At 41.5% G+C, this 22,706-nt stretch overlaps 1 protein-coding gene across 3 annotated transcripts in view; it reads left to right on the forward strand.

Annotated features, from left to right (window-relative positions):
* Positions 1-22,706, forward strand: part of METTL24 (methyltransferase like 24) — a 67,370-nt gene that overhangs the window by 24,859 nt on the left and 19,805 nt on the right. For all 3 annotated transcript variants that reach the window (XM_083433781.1, XM_083433782.1, XM_083433783.1), the window contains exons 2-4: positions 2,370-2,468; positions 10,289-10,428; positions 14,187-14,415. In XM_083433781.1, coding sequence (XP_083289907.1) covers positions 2,370-2,468; positions 10,289-10,428; positions 14,187-14,415 — 468 coding nt within the window. The remainder of the gene's footprint in view (positions 1-2,369; positions 2,469-10,288; positions 10,429-14,186; positions 14,416-22,706) is intronic.

Genomic DNA, 22,706 nt, shown 5'->3' on the forward strand with positions numbered 1-22,706 from the left:
ATTCTACTGGATCCAACTTTTACTCACCTCCCTTGGAAAAGCAAAATAGGTGTACAGGTGCCTTCTCTCTTTCTGTTTCTGCCGGGCGAGGGGGAGAGGAGGTGATCCAGTGGAGGGGGGGAGGGGAGAAGTGATGAGAGGGGCTGGCACCCGTGGCCTAAAAAGGTTGGAGACCTCTGCCCTATCAAATCCCCAATTGCACTCTTGTTTAGGGATTGTGTTTTAGTTTCCAACCTCCTAGAATTACTGATGGGTACCTCCCTTCCCATTATTTTTACATATATTTATTTTCTCCTTTTCTGTGCAATAGAGGAAAAACACAAGTTTTCTAATCCTTGGTCTCTAATGCCAACTCTGCTCCTCCTGCTTGAGCTCACTCTTCTTAATGATAAATATCAGGAGCCGGACACTGGCTTTGTCAGAAAAGATCCCACTAGCACAGTCTTCATACCTAGGATCCAAATCTGAAATTGCCAGTGCACAAATTAATGAATGAATTAACTCCTCATCAGAACTTGGTCTGGGAGATGTATTGATGCATCACCCAGGACTGGTTTGATGGCCAGAGCGTGATGGCACCTTCACCCAGTGGTATACTGTGGGTGGGGCTTGCCTGACTCCCTCCACTGCCAGCACCCAGCGCTTGGAGGGAGGAACAAGCTGCATCAGCCCTGGCCCCACGAGGTTCCAGGGTGAAACCACCACCACTCCCGCTTTTCAACATCCTGATATGTCACTATAGCACAATGTTTGGCTGGTGATACATTGCCCTATTCAGCACCTCTTCTGATGAAAATCTCTGTGGGACTCAGTGTAGTGATTCTTGCCATCAGAAGCTGGCTCTCACTTTGTTTGCTTTTTCTGTGGTTGACATTAGGTGTATCATAGAGAACAGGAGAGAGGAAGCATAACTTCCTACTTCAGACATCATACATTACCCCACTTCCCCAGTCTCTGATTATCAAATGAAACTACCATTCACATCATAGTCACAGCGTATCAACAGCATGGAAGAATCCTTTTTAATTCCAGCATCCCCGGTAGGGCAATAGAAAGGCAAACCAAAATCCTATTTCTCTAGGCAAATGGTAAACAAAACAAGGAGGGGATGGGGGAAGGAAAGAAAGAAACTTGACTGATGTTGCAGCCATGGAGTCTGCATTTAACCATAGTCCTCCTGTGGAAGGTGGGAGGAAGTAGCAGATGTTCAAATGAGGCTGTGCTAGTGGTTATGCAGGTTTCAGCTTGTCCCTCAGCTAAGTCAATGGAGTCTGATTTCTCTTCCTTCTGAAGCCAGATGAAAGAAATTGGAACTGTGTTGTTCCACTTCAGTTGCTATTGAACTCTAACGCCCATCAGGCCCCAGCCTACATGGTCAAAGGGTGGGAGTTGTACTCCAACAACATGGCCTGGCCACTGATGTGCCACCCCTGCTTTAAAAGAGCATTATTTTTTATGTATTTCTGAGAGGAAAAGGGTGGCCATATGCATTTTTAACATGATGACAGAGATTCCACCAAGGGAATGGATTTCTGGAGGGTGGGAAGGAATGCAATTGCCTTTGTTAATGCAAGCACATTTCCTCAAGTTCTTTCCTGTCCTATTTTATGTGTGAAAAGTTATGTGCTAGGCTGACAGGATCTCCAAGGTTTTGAGCTGACAGGTTTCACAGATTCCAAAAAGTACGAACAGTGCTGACACTAGCTTTCCCTAGAGATGAAACCAAGAGCATGCCATGCTGTGGGCAACAACATTGCCTCTTTAAGGACACCACAGAATGGTCTGGGGGGGGTGTGGAATAACTTTTCTCTACAGGTGCAGAATAGCTTCTTGTATTATAAGGTTAGACTCACAGAATCAGAGGCCTGATTTGGGGAGCCCTGTTTGACAATAAGGGCTTTGCAGCTTTTCTTATGATCTTGGTCTTTCTTTCTGACTTCCTCTAAGTCTAGATAGGCTGCATCCATTGTTCCACATGGCTGGCAGGAACAGAAACAGAACAAGCTTGTGTTTTTATAAATTTTTATTCTTACCTCATAAAGCCAGCCACAAAAAAAGAAATCCATAAAATGGGATCCAGTGTGGATGCGGGAAATTATAGGACAGTTAACTTAATGTCTAATCTGCAAAAACTGGTGCCTGCTATCATGGGAAGCGGCAAGGGAAAAAGAGACAGCAGTACGACATACCGGTGCATATTACCTAAAAAAAAGCACTGGGTGGAAGTATTGTTAAATATAAAATATACATTGACATAGTATACTTAGACTTTCAATGCATTCTGCTCTAGATCTAGAAATGTCTTTTCTTGAAAATATGTTTGTTCTTGACTATGCCAATATTCTTTTTGTCTCTCCTTGGTATTCCAGACAATCCGCTGGCACATAAATTTGCAACCCTGGGCAAGTCCTACAGCGTCCCTGAATAACGAAGCCCGCAGGCTCTTAAAATACATCAGCACTGCACAGGTTGGTTTTCTTCTTGACAGTCATTTAGGAAATCACAGTTTATATAGATTTGTTCTCAGGAAAGAAAAATCTGTGGCATAATCATACGGCAAGTAGCATAATGGGTAAGGTATGACCATTCATTTTGTGATTTTACCATTTAACAGGCACTGCTTCAGATAAAAATAGTAGTAAAAACAAAAGCTCTAAAGAGGTGTTCTGATTCACAAAATCCATCATTACCCTGAAAACTAGGAAGCTTTGACAGGGACTTTATTGTTTGTGCATTTTATGGCATATTGTCTCAAAAACATTGAAGCACTTCCGAGTATTTATTTATTTTATTAAATATACTTCTATTCCACCGTTCCATCTATCGAGCTCTAAAATATGTAGCTTTACAATAACTCTGTGAAGTAGATTAGGCTAGTGACTGGACTAAGTTCACCCAATGAGTTTCATGGATGATTCTTTCCCAGTCTGAGGCCAACATGTATCCACTCCCCAGGGTCCAAACTATTGGTTTTCAAGAAGAGAGCTGTGGGTGGTATCCAACATGGTTCAGGTAAACTTCAACTCTCCCCTGAATACCCCTGCACACACCCCAAAATCTGTCCTGAAAGCTTGACCCTTTGGAGCAGATTTTGGAGGTGCAGGAGGGTTTCAGGGGGTAGATGAAGGAAGTCCTTTTGCACAAGTGGAAATTTAGTGAGGATTTGGGTGGACATCATTGTATGCCTGAATAGGGTCCCTTCGAATTAAAAGAAGGATGTACCACTGCTCTATCCAGGTAACCAGCATTGTGCTATATGACAGCAAATCCCCTTGGTGGGGGAAAATGTGTTCTTGGATCTCAGAAGTTTAGTACAATCTCCTGGATTGCATCCCATTTCATGCAAATTTCAGAACAAATGAAGACTTTCTCACAGATGGCAGCTGTAGACCCCTCCTAACCTCTTGTTATATGACTCTGGTTAATCTTCGTCTTTATGAAATTCTGTTCATTTGGTATAGCTCTTCCACAATAACTTAAGCAAAGGATCTAAAGCATAAGGGTGTTGGGGTTTTTTTTTGCTCCCAAAGACTATAGCCCAAAGGTAAAGTTCAAAAAATTGTACTGGTTTCATTTTCTTTTCTTTTTTAACAAAACTGATTCTGTTTCATCTTGTTTATGGGCGGATAAATACACCCACTTTAACAAACAAACAAAATTACTTTCGAGGTAGTCTGTGGACTGCCTCTTTCTTCCTTAACATTTTAAGCTCTTTAGAGCAGCTCCATGAGGCAAAAAAAAATATATTTTAAGTTGCTCCCAGGAAATGACCATACATCAAAATGTGCAGTCCCTTCTCGGGGAATTGAATGAAGGAAAAGATGGCAACTCCCATAGGTACATGGGGCAGCCATCCTTTTCTCCATACAATTCCCCACTGAACAATATGATGTATTTGAACAATGTTTCAACAGAGAATTTTTACTGCATGGAGTTGCTCTAAGCAGCTTAAAACATTTAAAGGAAGAAAGAGGCAGCCCTTGACTGTCTTGTAAGTGCAGGACCCATGTGTGGGTTGGTTTGTTGACTATGCGACTTAATCCACAGAACTACATTCTGATATGTGCACAGGACCTGGGGTGGAGGGGGAAAGTTCACCCCCAAATGCAGAGTGAACTGGAATCCTCCCTAAAGCTAGCATCACTTGTCAATATTAGTTCCAGATCAGCGTTCAAAACACCCATTGTTCCAGGCACGTTTTGCGACAAGGAATTTCATTAGCACAAGCAGTTTCAGAGGTCTGGGCGCAGTGCTGCACCTAAGATTTCAGATTAAGAAAGAGTGGAAGCAAAGGAGAACCTTTTTCTGCCTCCCCACTTCCAGCTACTCTCTGAAAACTGGAGAAGAGACCCTCTTAAGAATATTAGGGAGGTAGTTAGGGGAAGCATAGCTTTATTTTTTGCAGTCTTCAGATGAAGACTAGACCATGTGAAAAATGAACATAATATTTTAGCTGCAGTTCATTCATTTCCAGCTTTGTATTCTTGTTATTAAAAAAAGTGCCCATAACCTAGGTTTAAGGTGCCATTTAACTCCTAGCTTTCATATTTCAGTTTCTAACACTGTTCCAGATTCCTGTTAAAAGAGAGAATATGTTCTGACTTTATTTAACTCTCCTTCACTGAAGAGGAATAGTGAAGGGTATTTACCACTCCAGCAAGGTGAATATTTCAGGTCAATTTCCCAGATTGCAATTTTCATTAACAGAAGTGCTCATGCAAATCACTTCTGTGAGCAGAGCAGAACCACAGTGTGAGAAGATATTTCAGTATCTGCTGTAACACATGAGTCAAAAGCACGTAGAATTGTGCATGAACCTTGCATTATTACAGTTTGACATCGTGATCCTGTGCAGGTTTACACAGTAGTAAGCCTCACTGAGTTCAGTGGGACTCCCTTCCAAGTGTACCTCGTCTCTGTCACCCAAATGACTTGTGGGACCACAAAATGGAAGTGTGCATCTAATGTGCATCTGAATGGTAGCCTGAAAGCCATTTTCCTAACTCCTTTTTTTTTTTTTTAATACTATTGCTTTCTGTCTAGGAAGAGCAATGAATGTTGCGTGATGGATGTACATTCCCTTGAGAAAACATTTCCCCATGAAATGCTCCCAAGCATGAAGACAATGACTTTGTCCTAGGCATGTGCCACTCAGCCTGTCAAAGGACAGCTTTGTTTTTTAAGTGAATGCTTACCAACTGGTGTGCACTTCATGGTGAGAAATCTCTGAAACTGCAACATGCATGTCGTTTATGCTGCATCGCACCCTGACTCTTTTCTGCAGTGCCCTTTTTCTGTGGTTTGACTGGGCGTTGCTTTTATGCCTTTATGGAACTATTTGCCCTGAGCTTCTAAGCTACAGAATCCTTACAGCAGAGACCTGGCTTACCTGAGGATCCTTTCAGTAGTCAAGGCCTTGAATACCTGAAGTGACGGGTGATACCAAACCGTTCCATATTATCTTTACTCTGGGGTTTTTTTGGGGGGGTTGAGATATTAAATACTTGTATAATACTTTGTTTCCTGCATTTGTTGGCTATGTAGGAAAACCTTCCTGTTAGGAAAAGTATGCAATGGTGATACAACTGCTGTTGCCACCTTGGGGACTGAGGATAAACCTGAGTCGGAAAGAGACCATTTCCCTCCACTCATAACCTGAAAAGTGCAGACTTCTTCCACCACTGGTATTGTTCTCGGTGCCAGGAAAAAGAAACCCACACACATAAAAAGTGGCACCTAGATGAAACAAAACAGAAACACATCCTGCATTTGAAAATCAAATAACTGCATTTGAAAGGAGAGCAATGAAACAACACCTGTGAGGTCTGAAGGTGTGGAAATGCAACCTAGCTTTTGACTAGAGCGACGAAGTGAAGTAGCTTCACTGTGCAGCAAGCCAGCCCTTTGCCGCACTCAAGGATGTAATAAAATGTGGCAGAGTCTGCTAGGCTTCACTAGCTGGGTCAAAACCTACAAGCGCATCAATTTGTAGAGAATTTATAGTTGCTGGCATAGCAATCAGGACTTTTAAGTTTGGGGAATGAATGCCTCAACTCCTCCAGGCAGGCATAAATTAAAATGGAGAAGGAAGAGGAATCCGCATTCTCTTTTTGCCAGATGCTGCAGAATTCCCACCTAACAATGAACGTTAGGCGTTCTGCAGTTTTATTTCACGGTTTCAGCAAGCTATCTTTTCTCTCTTACTATCATTCTGGTGGGCTCTTTTAATGCCTTTATTCATGACTGCTTTTAGTGAGGATGTAATATGGGTATGGGGCTCTTACATAACCACTAAGCCCCTCTGCTGGATCCAGATCTCCCTCTGCAAAGACTCTGGCTTCCTCCTGGGCTCAGTCACGTTTTTGGGGTTCCAGTTCCTATAGCTCTGATTCCCTGAGCTCCTCCCATTCCGCCTCAGAATCTGAACAACTGCTTGCTATGATCATTTCAACTGCTTGCTATGATCAGGAACCAGTTCACTCATGCTGGTGAACATTGCTGGGAGATCAAGGAAAGTAGAGGAATTCTTGTTCTTACCAGAGATTAGGAGGCAGAGAAAGGGGCACTTCTGTCAGCCTCATGCAAGCATGTGGCTGCTGATTAGCTGGCATCTCTTGCTGACATCAGCAACCCAATGGGGTTTGGGGAAAGGCTAACTAGTTAGTAATCACATGCCTTCATGGTGCTGGCTGTGGCACCCCCTGCCTCCGCCCCAGCACCCAATACTTTCTCATAAAGATTGAAATTGCCCTGCTAAAATACCCACCAGTTCCTTCATCAGTGACCCCTGCTAGCAATGTTAACAGAACTCTTATTAATTTTACTTCAGTTTAACGTGTTGCACAGTTAAGCAGTCTCCCACTCCCATATTTAAAACAAGTGCTTACTACATTTATGGAAGGGTAGGGGAAGCAAAGTCAGATCCTTACAATAAAAATCATAAAAACCTTGTGGGAATGAAGAACGGAGGGGTGAGAAATAACCACGGTAGCATCCAGCCCTTCCAGTGTTAATTCTCCCAGTATAACACATTCATAAAGTTTAATATTCGTTAATCATGTTTGTTCATTAGGAAGGATTAGTTAGCATCTGCTTTAGTCAAGGCGGACTCCTGATTTTCATTTTTGCTTCTTTAATTCAACTTCCATTTGCATGGGTAGGATTTTTATAGATTTTTTCTCCAGTCTTAGAAAGTCTGATGGGATTTTCGTATAAGCAAGACGGTGCGTGTTCTGTGTCAGGATGAATGGATCAGTCTCTTTCCTGCCTGTGATCATGCCATCCAATTTCTGTGCTAATCTGTAACTTAAAGAGAAAATAATATGAAAATTTGCATTTAAATATATATTTAAAATTTTAATATGTTTTAATCTCATTTGTAAACATTTTTTATCCTAAAATATGCTTTTTAGGATACATTTTTTGAGTCAAGGTCTGCATACACACCATGCATTTAAAGCATATTTCCTGCACTCAAAGGAATCCTAGGAACTCTAGTTTACCCCCTTACCAGCACCCTTAACAAACTACATACAGTTCCCGATGCTTTGGGCAACCAAGCAGTTTGTTATGGTAGCAGGCCAAGAAAATTGAGTGCAAAGATAAAATATACTGTACATTACAGCAGTTAAAGACAAGTACATATAAATATATTTTTATCCCAGGAAGCCAGCAATATCCACCCCTCAGCCTGCATCAATATCAGATAAAAAGCCCTGGTAACCTTCTCTGTGCTACAGAAGGGCACAGTTGTATGGGAAGTAATGTGGTTTAAATATATGGTGTATACGCAGCCAAGAATAATAACACAAAAGTCAGAGGGGTACGAAATCCAAAAGACAACTCAGTTTCAAACTGCACAGTTGTCCAGGATTGTATCAATTAGCATTGGAATCAAATTCTTCAAGAACCTTCATAGTTATATGTGTCTTAGATATTACTCTGTAAACATGGAAATGTGTCCCCTCCCGTTAGAAAATTTCTAGTCCTTAGAGAGTGGTTTGAGAGAGGCCTTTCTATCTCAGTGTTGCTTCCAGTCACTGATCAAACAGGCTTTGTAGATTTTAATAGAATGCAAAATCCCACAAATCCTGTTTGCTGAATAGGTTTTGCAGGTTTTTGTAATATATTAAGAAGTGGTGAAAGTGGAACTATCACTCTTTCAAACTTCTTCCATTTCTTTGCAGAAACGGCCTCTAGCATCCTGGCTTGTGAAATCTCAAAGCCAGCCAGAAGCAGCTGAGCAGGACTTTTATTTATTGGGGTGTTATAATTCTGTCCCCTGAATGAGCTTCCTGTTTCTCTTCAGGAACAGCCTAGGCACTCCAAACAGAAATATATAAATTAAATGAAAACAGGATATAAATACATTGAAATAAATAAAATGTGAAAACCGTTATGGTAGTAAATCAAATATGTGTGGTGTGTGTGTGTGTGTGTGTAGAATTTATTCAGATTGCAGAATCTGGAGTATTATGGTACAGAGCTTGGATCTTTGGACTACAGAGTATGAGCAACCTTGCCTTGTGGAACCTTGTGGAATTCTGAGGCAAGATTTCTTTTGCTTCTCATGTGTGCATAGCTGGGCAATTGTTAGTTTGACTCCTTCTGTATCAAATAATCCTGTTGTGAGTTCTAGACAGGATTATTACAGTGCATTCTTACTTTATATAGAATGTGTTCAGCAAAGAGCTGAACATATAATTAATCCTCATTTTCTCCAGTGGGATTTATTTAAGCACATCCACTGAAAAAGAATGAATGGATTTAAGCATATGGGTATTCAAATGAGCAGGGATTTAAGCCCCACGGGAGGGTAGGGAGGCGGGTGGGAGAGAGATATTTTTTTTTATCAGAGACTTTATATTGGCTTGACTGTTGCTTTGCATGCCTGTAGGACAACCTCCATTTAAGAAAATCATATTATTTTACCATATGTATAGCCTCTCTTTCAAAATGACTTTCTTTACTACACACAAAAACAAATGCAACCACGGAAAATGTGACGATATCAAAACTAACAGCAGTCAGGGGGGGGGGAACAGCCTATAAAAGAGCAGGAAAATACATTTTTATATCACGGGCTGGATTCGTTAAAAGGCCTAGGAAATGGAAAAGGAGTTCACCAGGCACCAAAGAGATAACAAAGTAAGCAAGCATTAAGCAATGCCCATCACCAGGAGCATGCGCTTTGCTGAGGGGTCACAACTGAGAAGGCCCAGCACACACATGCTGTATAACACATCCTTTTTGAACACCCCAATGTTTTACTTTGAGAAAGGTGGCAAGTGACCTTCCTCACAGCGAGCCACCAGGAGACAGAATGGCTGCAGCATCAGGACAGGAGGAGGGCACGTTGTGTGGCATGCACGAGTGACTTCAGCGTGTTGCAGTGTGTGTGAACCCCCAAAATTGTACTGGTGTGGGTACGCAAGAACCCACAGAACGGCGTGTGCAGTGGGGCGGGGATTGTTACATCTGGCAAGCTGAAATGCTTGTGCATTTTGTTCATAATGGCACAACATTGAGTTCCACCCCAATATTTGTTCCTGGAAATGGACTGGGAGATGGTGTAGCTATTTAAGCACTCGTGTGATACGATCTCAGCACTTGGTCTCTGTTAATAGCTGCATTGGGACTTACTGTGGTTTCCATACAGTTTTTGAAGGCAGCCCCCGCATACAGTAATCTAACTTGGAAGCTGCTACAATGGTCCCTGTGGCCAGGCTGTGTCCATTCAAAAGGGGTTGTACCCATTGGGGCAGCCTCAGTTGGTTTAAGGCTCCGTGTGCCAAAGAGGCCCCTTGATGTTCTAGTGGGGAGGCTAGATCCCAATAGATACAGATTTCAGACCTGTAGGGCAAGTAATCTAAAGTTAAGAGTGGGAGTTAGGTCGTTACTATTATTTAAATAATGTTAAATGCGGAATCAAATCCAAGGCTTGAAGGATAAAAATAAATGGTCTTTTGTAGTCCAGGGAGCTGTTTCTGGTGAAATGCATCTGGCACATAATATTCACTGGAATTCAATTATTTGCCTTTTAATGTTTGCTTTGCTCTTCTCACCGTCTGACTTCTTTCGATCTGGCACATCCTTCTTTTAGCAAAGCAAACAAACAAGAGATAAGCAAACAATAAATTAAGCCTGGCTGCCTTTCCCTCACCCCACTTTGTCAGTCACATAACTGTTGAACAATTTCCTGTAAGACATTCCCTCATCCTCCCTTCTCCCTGCTCAAACAAAATGTGAGATGTGTAGAAAGATTGTAACACATTTGTTATTTTAACAGATTTCATGTGATCATATGAGCATGAACAACCTGCCAGGAAACCCCAACAGCTCAAGGAGGCCATGGTCAATATGCTTGGATGACCGATTCAGTTTAGTTCATCAAATCAAAAGAAAGCAGTGCCGTCTATATTCACTGGGGTAAGTCTCCCTTTTGAGTGGGGGGAACCATTTATGTTATTCATGATTAATTAACATTCTTAAGGGGCCCTTTTCAGAGAGATCCAAGTTGACTTACAGAAATATAAGGTATTCAAAATTTAAAACAAAGCAACAGAAGCAACAATTCACTTAGTGCTAAAACCACCCCAGCTCCATTTCAAAGCAGCAAAAACAACACTGGTGCAAAAGCAGTGTTAAAAACAGCCCATCACATAGCACCAAATACCTGGGGGTACATGAAAAAATTAACTTGTTGCTGAAAAGATAGCAGTGTCAGCGCCAGGCAGGTGTCACTGAGGAGAGCATTCCATAAGTGGGGAGCCACAACCAAAAAGTCCCTTCTTCCTTGTTGCTATCCTCTGAACCTCTCTTGGAGGTGGCATACAGAGGAGGGCATCAGGTGCTGATCTTTAAGCACAGGTAGATGCATGATGGGGGAAATTCAAATGAAGCAATCGTGAATAGCATGCTCTTCACACAATCTGCTAGGCTATCTTATGCTTATCTTGCTCCAGGATATATGTGTGTTTTTTTTTTCTTTTTTTAAAAACCAAACCATTGCAAGATTAATTGGAAGAATGTGGGCTGAAGTAGCCGACTTTTTCAAAAAATAAAAAAGTCATGCAAATGTGTATTCAGAGGTATTTGCACCACTCAAGCACAGACTGGTGCATATCCATTTTGCAACAAGATGCCTATGGATAGAGGCAATTCAATTGACACTGTGTACTTTCAAAAAGCTTTTGATGAAGTGGTTGATAGGGAACCACAAATGGGGAGAGGGCTGTTGCACTCATGTCCTGCTTAGGGCCTTTCCATAGGCATTTGGTTGGGTGCTGTGAGAATAGGATGCTGGACTAGATAGGCCTTTACTCTGAGCCAACAGGTCTATTCTTACCTCCTTATGATTTCACATAGATTATGTAGAAATAATTCAATTGAGTCAGTTTTAAATTGCATGTTGAATTTTGTCACCTTACTTCAAAGAACATTATTGCCTCCGTATCTATCTTCCATTAAGAATGCCTTCTGCTAGCCTAAGAAAAGTAAGCGCACAATGAGACCTTTGAAAAAATGTTTTGCTGCATAAATAAAATATTTAAAAAATAGAAACTAAACCAGTCCCTTCTGCTGGAATATATAAGCACTGAAGATTTCCCCCTAAAGCACAGAATGAAAATAAGGAACGAACTCTAGTAACGTTCAAATAAATTAAGTGTGCACGCGTGTGTTTGCAATTCTTGAGGAATTACATAGCAATCAATTCTAATTCCTTGTGACTCCAATCCAATTACAATCTTTCAGTAACATTGGCACTTAATTCTGCTCTTTGGTGTATGATTGCACAGAGAAGCAATCTTGTTCAGAATGAGACAAAATCTCCTTGAAATACACTTCTTATCTAATGAATTTCTATTTATGAAAGAGGAAATGAAGACCAGCTGGTTTCTTCCCAGAGGATGACTAGAGAGAGAACAAATGTTTTTGAGTATATAAAGGACAGCCCTATGAAAAATACGTATTGCATGAAACATTGAGAGGAATGAAGTTATTGTCTGTGCATTTGTGAGGACTGAGATGAAAAGCAGAAGCATTTCATATGAACATGATGGAGCAGAGCTCAAATCCTCTGGAGGCTGCCCGTTTTAGATTATTTTCTAGCTACTCCATCCATTGGGAGGCACGTGACACTCTGTGGTGTACAGAGGGCAATGTTGCTGGCTGGCTGGGATATCGCAAAATGCATCAATGAATTTGAATGATCATTTTTAAATTGGCTCAGTATAAAAAGCACTCTGAATTTATTAAAGAGATTAATGCTCCATCTGAAAGTGTTGTTGGTTTTTTTTTTAAAAAAAAAAACAACCACAGACTCACAAAAGGTTTTACCAGGTTTCAGCATTCTGAGGTGTTTAACTATGCACACAATAGTTAAGCATTTTTAAATTGACAGTCAGCAATGAATGTAAGACAGCTTTCATTTTACATTTTCCTCTAGCTACTGAACACTCATGAGGCTGGATCCAGACTAAGGCTGCAATCCTAACCCCACTTTCTGGGAAGTAAGCTCCATTGAATTCAACAAGACTTACTTCTGAGTAGACGTGGTTAGGATTGTGCTGTTAGCTGCATGTAATCCCCATTATGACTTGACTTAAACTCCATTGATTTCAGAGGAAGCTAGGTGGAACTAATGAATGCTAGGTGGAAACAGGATGCTCAACTTTTCTTCTAGGTTCCCATCTGCCTCCGTTTCCAAAAATCAGAGCAGCATGAAAATCAGTGTGTAGCCCACAGAAGAGCATTGTTTATGACCTTAAGCCATATTACATTTCTTATGTTATCATGCTATGTAGAGACTTGCCAATATGCAGTAGTCAGTCACAATTCAGCTTATGTGTGGAAGGCCTCGCCCTGTGGTTTTTAATGTGCTTAACACTATTGGTTTATGCTAAAGGAAATGTAGCCATGGGTCTTTGGTGCCATCTCCTGTTCCCTATTTTCCCACCTGAAATTGCCCCAGTAACTACTGGTTCCAAAGGTGCTTCTTTACTACAAACTGTTCTGAGGCCCAGTGGGGTGGGGTGAGTGTGGAGTTAATGAGCAACTGGTTTTTAGACCTCAGTCTGAATTGGGAGTGTGAAACTAGATGGGGGCCCCACAGCTACTTCCCCTTCAAAATAAAGATATCAGCACTAAGCATGCTCTTAAAAAAAAATATGATTAATATAATGTGACGTTTAGCCCTGAGAATGCCCTGAGTTTAATTCATCTTGCAGTGATGAATACATGCGCCTTCACTCCTTGATAGCAGGAGCATTAACTGGTGACAAGCATGTGCCAACGTGCCATTAACACCTGACATGTTACAGATATGTTTCACTAAATACAAAATGGCTTTCAACTGAGTAAGTCGACAAGTTTAGCTGACAGCCAATGAATGAAGTTACATCATGTAATGCACATGCACATCCGAACTGGAGAAATTGGATCAAACCATAGTCTTTCATACCTTAGTTACATCCGGATTAGAGCATCTGCATGGGAAGGTTGCGTTGAAGAGGTTGGAAGCTTCAGCTGCTCCAGAATGCATCATACAGACTTCTGGGCAGATGTGTTCTGAGCACATCATTCTAGCTTTGTTTCAACTATGCTGTCTGCTAAGTTCCTTATGAGCCCAATTAAATATGCCATATCCATTGGTCATACGCATTAAGGCCCGAAATAATTTGTAACTAGGGTTTCTTAAGGTCCCCAAACTTGCATATGAACTTTGCCTAGGTGGTTCAGTCAACTACTGATACCCTGCTGACTGCCCCTTCCCCCCACTGTCTGAAGTGTAACATGCAGGAATGCAACAGGGCCTTTTTGAGTGTAGCACCTAGATTGTGGAATGCCCTCTCTAAACAAATCCTTGTATCTTCTACTTCACTGTTGGCTTTTCACTTTTCAGGAAAACTTCTGGGCTGATTAGAATTAGGATGACAAATCATGCAGTGACTGCTTTTCATTAGTCTATTATTATTATTATTATTATTATTACTGTTTTTATTTACGTATTTTCTGAAAATTGTGGTATTGTAAGCTCTTTCTAGTGCTTCCGCACACCTACCAAGAATTAATGTTTTCTACCTTAAGTCCTTCAGGAATAGGTGAGCTAAAATGTTAATAGCAGCGATCCTTCAGATTTTGTTTTTATTTGAAGTAACAATACCTCTTCTGTTTGCTTTGGGAAGACTGGGCAGTGACAACAACCAGTTTGAGATCAACATGGCCAATAGTGGATGTGAGGTGCATCGCTTTGACCCCAGTATCAAACTGGCACATATTCAGAAAGGACAGCGCCTCTGGTACCATCGCCTGTCCATTGACTGGCGGGATCCAAATCCAATGATCGCGGCTCATAAGCTTCATACTAACACCAAGAAACTTGGCACTGTATTAAATGACTTTGGACACCACAAGGTAAGACTCCACTTACTGTTCATATAGCTTTTTGAATTACTGGGGGCCTTCATTGTGTTCATAAAGCTTAGCCGTTAGAGCCTAAACTCCATTTATATAAGCAACGCAGAGTACACCCATAATATCAAGATAGTCAGATGTTTAGATAATTCGGAATGTTTTTCTACATTGACATAGAACTACACTAACATGTATTTAGGTAGTCATGGTGTGAGTAATCAAGCTTTTACTGTGGATATTTGAGGATTGGAGGGACACAAATGGGGGAAGAAATCGTGATTTAAAATTAATAGTCAAACACCCCCACAATTTTTAAATCGCCCTCACTTCTTAAGATCATATTTTTCTCCCTTTCTGCCCCATCAGTACTGTAATGTATATCTTACAATATCTGCAACTTTTATTCTTTACCGGCTCTGAAAATGTAGCAATGAACAGAATTGTACAGTGATCCTAAGTGCAGAATTTAAAGAAATGGGAAAACATTTCCAGCTATAATTGGAGCAGAAGAGATTATAAAGGGATTGTTGATGTTCAGAGGGTCACTATTTTCTCCCTGTTAGTGACACCAGTAGCAAAAACATCCTGGCTTGAAATGGAGTGCAGTTTTTTTTTTAGTGTTTTTTAATGGACTTGTCTGACCTCCTTTTAGGGAACTGTGAATGCAGTAGAAGCTTTCCACTAACTTTTTGCCAATGCATTCTTCAAAAAGTTCATGACATTCTCAGCTAGCATACTTTCAAGTTACAGCTGCCCTTGAGAGTGTGCAGGGAATGAATTAGATTGCTAATATATCTTGATGCCTGCAGGTAGTGCTGTATGCTTTTTGGTTCCTTTTTAAGACATGGGCAGACTTGGCTGAGGACACCACCTCCAGGGCTTGCAGAGCAAGGCTGTGAAACATAAAGCATCATTGCAAAGTGCAATGTGCTATTTTCTGGGGGATTAACACTTCTGAAATAGCTAAAAATCGAAAATGAGCTTTTTTTTTACCATTGAATCACATTATGAATCTGTCTTGGGACCAGATAACAGTTAACCACAGAGAGAAATGGTCCCTTTTGGTAGCACTTACATTTGGTGGGTGGGTGTACTTCAGGTGGCTGCTGTTTGCTGGTTTTTGAACTTTGGATTCTTATTTTTTATTGTTTGTTATTATCATTTGTCACTGATACATTATTATGTTGCGTGTATTCTTGAGCTCTTTCAAAAAGGTAGGGTATAATTTATTTTTAAGAGGTCTATTAAAAATGTCATTCTGATTATTAGTATTAGTATTTTATTTTAATCCCACACCTCTGACTGGGTTGCCCCAGCCACTCTGGGCAGCATTTCTGAATGCTCCTTTGTTTCTAAGGGAATTTCTCAACACACCAAATTGTATCCATCTAAGTCATACTCTGAGTAGACCCACTGAAATCAATGGACTTAAGTGAGTTGTGTCCATTGAGTCTGTTACTGCGTTGGAGTCATCCCATTTTGTTTGGTTGTGCTCTCTAATGCTGCATCTCATATCTGCTGCGATTCTAGCCATTCTCTTTGAAAATATACCTCTTTTGCAGGTATATTTAATTCTCCGTTTGGACTGTAATATTTTGTTGCTATGAAATAATGCCCCTTGTCAACAATGCCAATGTCTGTCTCTCTTTTCAAACTAGAATGACTGGAGTTTGTAAAGACTGGGAAAGCCTCTAATAAGAGCCATACCTTTCAGTGATGTCCAAACTTTTTTCAAAGAGGGCCAGATTTAAAGGGCCGTGAGGGCCGACCAAGGGGCCGACCAAAGTTGCTGACTTTTCAGTGATGTCCAAACTTTTTTCAAAGAGGGCCAGATTTAAAGGGCCGTGAGGGCCGACCAAGGGGCCGACCAAAGTTGCTGACTTTTTTTTTTTAGGATTGAAGTTGTTCAGGTTGAAGTTAACTGCCACAGGGGCCAGGTTAAACTGACCAGCGGGCCGGATTAGGCCCCCGAAATGGACTTTGGACATGCCTGCTTATGTGGAACTTTAGAGGTCTCTATACTGGAACATAGGGATAAACAATAGGAGAAGACTATCTACTTAAAACCCTAGTTTTGAGCAGCCAGAACTAGACAAGGCAGCAGGGCCAGCCTAAGACATTTTGCTGCCTGAGGCAGACAAGATTACGCCTCCCCTCATTCCTTGCACAGAAGCCAGCGAGACTGGGACTTTAATCTTACTTTGACACGGGCAGTGGGACAGCATTTTCCACTACATCTGAAGGCTATCTTAGGGAGTGCAGAGCACACACAGCTCCATCCCATCTCTGCCCCCTAGCATCTGCTGCTTGAGGTGACTGTCTCAATATGTCTCATGATGGGGCCACCCCTGCAGGATGACAGAACAAAGGAGATGGAAGGCAGCCAAGTGAACACTGCATCTTGTCCTGTAGAAGGCTTATACTCACAGTGTGTTTTTTTGTTTTTTTGTCTGGGGTGATTACTTAGGGAAACATAGAACTGTGTTGCTTCCAATTAATGAGAATTTCTTGTTTATAGAATGAAACACACAGTTTGTTTACACTGCTTTCTCTGTTCTTGAGAAAAGGCTGGGTGAATTAAGGTTGCGTTGGGTATTGCATAGAGGCTCCCCAAAGCTCCTTATCAATTAAATAGTGCATCAGAGTAAATACTGACAGTACAATCCCAGACATGTCTACTAAGAAGTAAGTCCCACCGAGTTCAATAGGATTTACTTCTTTGTAAGTGTTTATATAATTGCCGCCTGGGCTTTTCATCTGCCTATATGTCTATCATGTTCCCCCTGAGAACAAACTGATGCCAGAACTTTCCAGCACATATTAATTAGAGGTCTCTTCTCCCCTTCATTCTTCATTCACTTTGTTGATTCACTTTCTTAGGGTAATTCTAGAAGGACCTTTCAGTGCCCTCTCTACAGCTCTTTTTTGGGGGGTGGGGGGTGGGAATCAGGCATGGCACCATAATCTTTTTGAAAATTACTCCTTGCCTTTTCCTCCTTCCATTTTTACACTAACATGAAAACATGGAGTTTTGGGGAAGATCCAATCCCAGGGCACAATCCAAACATGTGGATGTTCTTTAGGCTTCTTTGCATATTTACCATAGCAGTGTTGGTGGGTGTGCTTTGACATAGTAACATTCCTGGTGACTGTTCTATTATCTAACACCACATCTCCTTTTTCCAGTTGCTATAATCCAAGCCATTCCCATTGAAATTAAAAATCAGATTTGGTTCCTGAATTAAAAAGAACATGTCATTCATGCAGATTTTTCTACTAATTTCTGATTCTTTCTATAAATTGTATTTTCTCCCAGGTCTGCTTCTATGGCAGCTCTGTGAGTTTGCGATGGCTTGTCTCTTGAGTGTTCTTTTGGAAATATTTGTCTTTATATTCATGTGGTTGACGCAAAAAAGAGGACCCCTACTACTTTGGAAGTTAAAGTGTGACTGTGCTCATACAATCATACATCTGCATATTAAATTGAAATGTGCATGAATATTTTGCCTCTGCACCCAGGCCATTCCCCCATGGAGTTTCTGATTAACCATAGTATTAGTTTCCTATTTTGTCCAAATCAGGAAATTCATGATGTCAGCTTTGGAACCAGCGAATATATTAAACCATGGTTTAAAGTGAAGAAAATGATAAACTGTGGTTAATGAGAGACTTCCTTGTTTCATCACGATTTGTGCAGAAGTGAAAAGCAACAGGAGTCTCTCTGTGTGTGTGTGTGTGTGTGTGTGTGTGTGCGTGTGTGTGTGTGTGTGTAGGGGAGAAAGAGCGTATGCAAAAGGATTATACCTATCTTGGCTTAAACAGAACGATTGCCCAAGGCAGCTTTGTATGTTGGGTGTCCACGTTTCACTTGCACATCAGGCATTTCTTTTTGGCTTTAACTCACTATCTCCCTTCTCCTTCAGCCATGTGCCTGTGACTTGCATTTCTAATGATCCAGCAGAATCTAAACATCGTCAGTCATGGCAGCAATTTGCAACTTTGGAGGATGTTTCATTCTCCATAAATCTGTTTGTGCCCTTGGGCCAAGGCACTGGAGAAATAGCCTGGGATCACAAAATAATGAAGATATATCTATCTGGAACCCCTCAACAATGATTTATTATCCTTTTAGGAAAGCCTCCCCCCCATGTAATAATTTGAGGATCCCCCTGGCATTAGCTCTGCCACATGTATACATTGCTGGTGGCAGAACAGTTATTGTTGGGATAGGGCCAAATTATACAATGTGCTGAGTTTTAAATAGAAAACAAAATGTACTCATGGAGGGTGCTGCTGAAGCACAAAATGTGCAGCAGAGAGGCTTCTTAACCCTTTCCCTTACTGCAGTGAAACACCACGAAACACTCCGAGTATGAGTCGAGAGTGGATTTCATGCTCTTTATTCAGCTCATAGTGGTGAGGAGGAATGGAAGTTCCCATAGAATGTCTGCTTTATATACATTGCTTACACAATGGGCCCCACGTGATTGGCTAATTCCGGGATTCACCTGTAGGCCAATCAGGTTGCGGATTCACTTCCACCTGGAGCTGGGTTGGGGTCGCTCCTGTGGACCAGTCAGACTGCTGCATTCTGGACCCTATTGCTCTAGGTCCAATCAGACTGCTGCATTCTGGACCCTATTGTTCTAGGTCCAATCAGACTGCTGCCTTTTGGATCCTATTCAACTCAGTACATAACACACCCCAAGCTTCTTTCACTTAGTTGAGGGGTGGGGCTACACCTCTCTTTCCTGCTATGGGTGGAAAACCCAGCTTGGAGGAATTTTAACAGATAACTGGCAATAAGAATGGGTTAAGACCCTCTTCCTCTGCAGCTCTGAGGCTTCTTTTTCCAAAAGAAAAGCCACGGGGGCAGGGCAATATCCTCTTATGGGAAAAGTGGGACATAGTTTTGTCAAGATTACAAACTCACCTAAACATCCAAAGCCATGGTCCAGTCTTTGTACTGTCAACTGCATCACAGTGAGGCAATTGCTGTCATTTTATTTTGATGAATGATGTATGCTGTGTGCAATCCTCTGTAAATTTCATCAAGCTCCTCCCTCATTTGAACAGGTAAACAAGCCACAAAGTAGCTGACCTAGTAGAGAGGGAGCTGGTGGCACTGTGGTCTAAACCACTGAGCCTCTTGGGCTTGCTGATCAGCGGTTTGAATGTGCATGGCGGGGTGAGCTCCGGTTGCTTTGTCCCAGCTTTTGCCAACCTAGCAGTTTGAAAGCACACCAGTGCAAGTAGATTGATAGGTACTGCTGCAGCAGAAAGGTAAACAGTGTTTCTGTGCGCTCTGGCTTCTGTCACGCCAAAAACGGTTTAGTCATGCTGGCCACATGACCCAGAAAGCTGTCTGCAGACAAACACCAGCTCCTTTGGCCTGAAAGCGAGATGAGTGCCGCACCCAATAGTTACCTTTGACTGGACTTAACTGTCCAGAGGTCCTTTACCTTCTTTACCATTACAGCTGAAAGGGGGGAGCATGGGGACCTAGGTGCCACCCATGTGACCTAAGCACCACCCACATGACCTCCTAGGCACCCCACCAGCTCCTGTTTACACCAGCCTCCACTGAATGGAGAAGTAGGTTGGGAAAACTACACACAACTCAGTATCACTTGCAATTGGCTCTGAGGCTGTGTTCACTTACTCCAGTGCACTCCCACTGCTGGTTTCGGTAAACACAATATTACCCACAATCCTGTATCTATCCTGTCCTTTCTTATGAAATGCTGTGTTTTCCTCCAAAACAGCTTTAATTGGAATTGAGGAAAAGAATAGTTTAGCTGGTAACATGTACGCAACCTTACTCTTAGAGGTCAGGTAGGACTGTGTACTTAGGCAATCCTAAGGGAACTTATCATGAAAAGCTGAATTTGCAAAGCAGTAAAAAATTATTTTGCCCTGTTTTGTTCTACTTATGCCAAACATGGAGTAGTACACTGAGGACCTGTCCTATAACTGGTAGAAATCTTGTTGCTTTATGCACACCACCCACCTGTTTCTGAGGTTTCATCAGCCTGGCATTGCTCACACTTTCAAGCAGATCTTCTCTGCCTTAAAGACTATGAATTTGCTACAGTACTGGAGAGCTTCTTCCAGCCAGCACAGACAGTATTGGGCTAATGTAAGCTGAGAGCCCATTTTCATGGCTGCTTTGTGGTAGCTGCTATTCTTGCTACAGCAAGTCACTGCTACTGTGAGCACAGATGTAGAAATACTCATTTATGTACAACATTTGTTGCACCAACATTTGTGTACACCCAGATGTCTGTACATTGATCTTCAACAGATCAACGCAAAGTGGCTGCTCTTCTAGGAAGGCCATACAGCAGATTGTGTGACAGTATGCGGTATTCTGTGCCTAACACCAATTTCAGTGCTTGAAAAATGCATATAGCTCTGAATCAGAGATACAAAATAAAAGCAATTATTATATTATATGGGGTTGGCTTCTGGAAGTGGAAATTTCTTGAAGCAGAATTTATTGAGCTTTTTGAGTTCTTGGATAAGGGAAGCAGGGATTATTATGGAGCTTGAGGATAGATGTTCATTCATTTATATATTTGCTCATATATCTAATATTTAATGCATTCCTATACCACTGTTCAGGTAAAAATTGAATAGCAGTAAAATCAGCATGACAGAAATGAAATAGATTTGTACTAAAGCCAAACACTTCAAAGTTCCCATTGAAACTTAAACGGTTTAATTTTAAAAGCCTGGGAGAACAAAAATGTCTTGGACTGGTGCCAAAAATATAGCATAGTAGGTGCCAGGCAAGCCTCTTTGGAGAGGGAATTCTACAAACAGGACACCACCACCAAGAAGGCCCTTCCTCCAGTTTCCAGATGCCATCTAAGTTGATGGGGGACCCTGGAGGGCCTTGGAATAGGAGCAGTTTTATATGGGATTAGGCATTCCTTCTGGTACCTGTGAGAGTAGAAGCACCAGGAGATGGAGAAAAATAACCATGACAAAATAAAAGGAATGTTCAGATATGGATCTTCAACTTCTGATAGTCAGAAAACCTGTTCAACATTGCACTGGGTTTCTAAAATCATTATTTGTTATCTCCATAAAGCCTTTTTTAATGTTTTAATTTTTACAAAGTCTTAATATTTAAAATTGGGCTGAAATCAGGTTTGTAGGCAGAGGCATTTCTCATTTCCCACTCTGCAACCTGCACACCCCACCCCCGCCCCAAGCAGATTTTTCAGGGCATGTGGGGGCTACAAGGAGAAGAAGAAAGAGAAGCCTCACTGTGTGAGAGGATGCCTGCTTGCCTGACATTGGATTTCACCCTTAGGTTCCCAGTTAAAAGAAAGGAAAGCAGTCTTTGAGTCACAGTGGCTATTTTAAGGATAATTGGTGCTGGCTTCTTAAGTAAAGGTGGCTTGTGTGACAAATCTGCTAACAGATGTCAGCTCTGTTTGGAAAAGCATGCCGAGATTTAAGGCTTAGTAAGCAAAAAACTAACTTTTGGTGTATTTTTAAATATCCAACACCATTGCTGAAGAACTTAACTCTGTGGTAGAATGCATTAACAGCTCAGTGCCATCCTGGACAATGAGTTTTCCTGCCCACTTTCTGATTTCCAGGCAGTTCATGCAAATCTTAAACAGCACAAGTCCATACATTTCTACTCGAAAGAAAATCCAATGGGGCTTACTTCCAGGTGTGTACAGATTTGCAGCCTAAAGCACATACCCTTTGGTTTGGAGTAGGAACATCATTATTTTTACCTCTTCTTATTTTATTGCACAAATCTAAGGTGACAGCTCAAATAAGAATATTCTGTTTTGAAGACGTTTGCACCTCCTTCCTCAAATAGAAATATTTTATCTCTATATTCACCATTACTATTCTTCCCTTCTGTGCTGCCACATCTCCAGAGATTAAACAGCTGCCATTTCTCCTTGCTCTACATTCCAAACTGTGAAGAAATGTACTAATGATGCAGAGCCGACCCTGTCATTAGGCAAAGTGGGGCAGCCAGCTCAGGCAGTTGGTTTTGAGTGTTATGAAAGTGGAGCAGATTGTTAACTTACTTAATTATTAGTATATATTTGTCACAGAGCGTGGCGGTCAGTAAATTACACAGTTCAAAGTTGTACCTAACTCTTTATTAGCGAAAACATGATCCTCCACAGACTGGGCTGAGTCTCAGGCTTCATGAGGACAGCAGCTCATTCCCTGTGGGTCTTACCCCATGAAATCAGTTGCCAAGATTAAGGTCCCTGCCTCCCCACTGCGGTCTAAGTCTCCTCTCCAGGGCT

Source organism: Podarcis tiliguerta, assembly GCF_965153285.1.
Source record: "Podarcis tiliguerta genome assembly, chromosome: 3".
Lineage (NCBI taxonomy): Eukaryota > Metazoa > Chordata > Lepidosauria > Squamata > Lacertidae > Podarcis > Podarcis tiliguerta.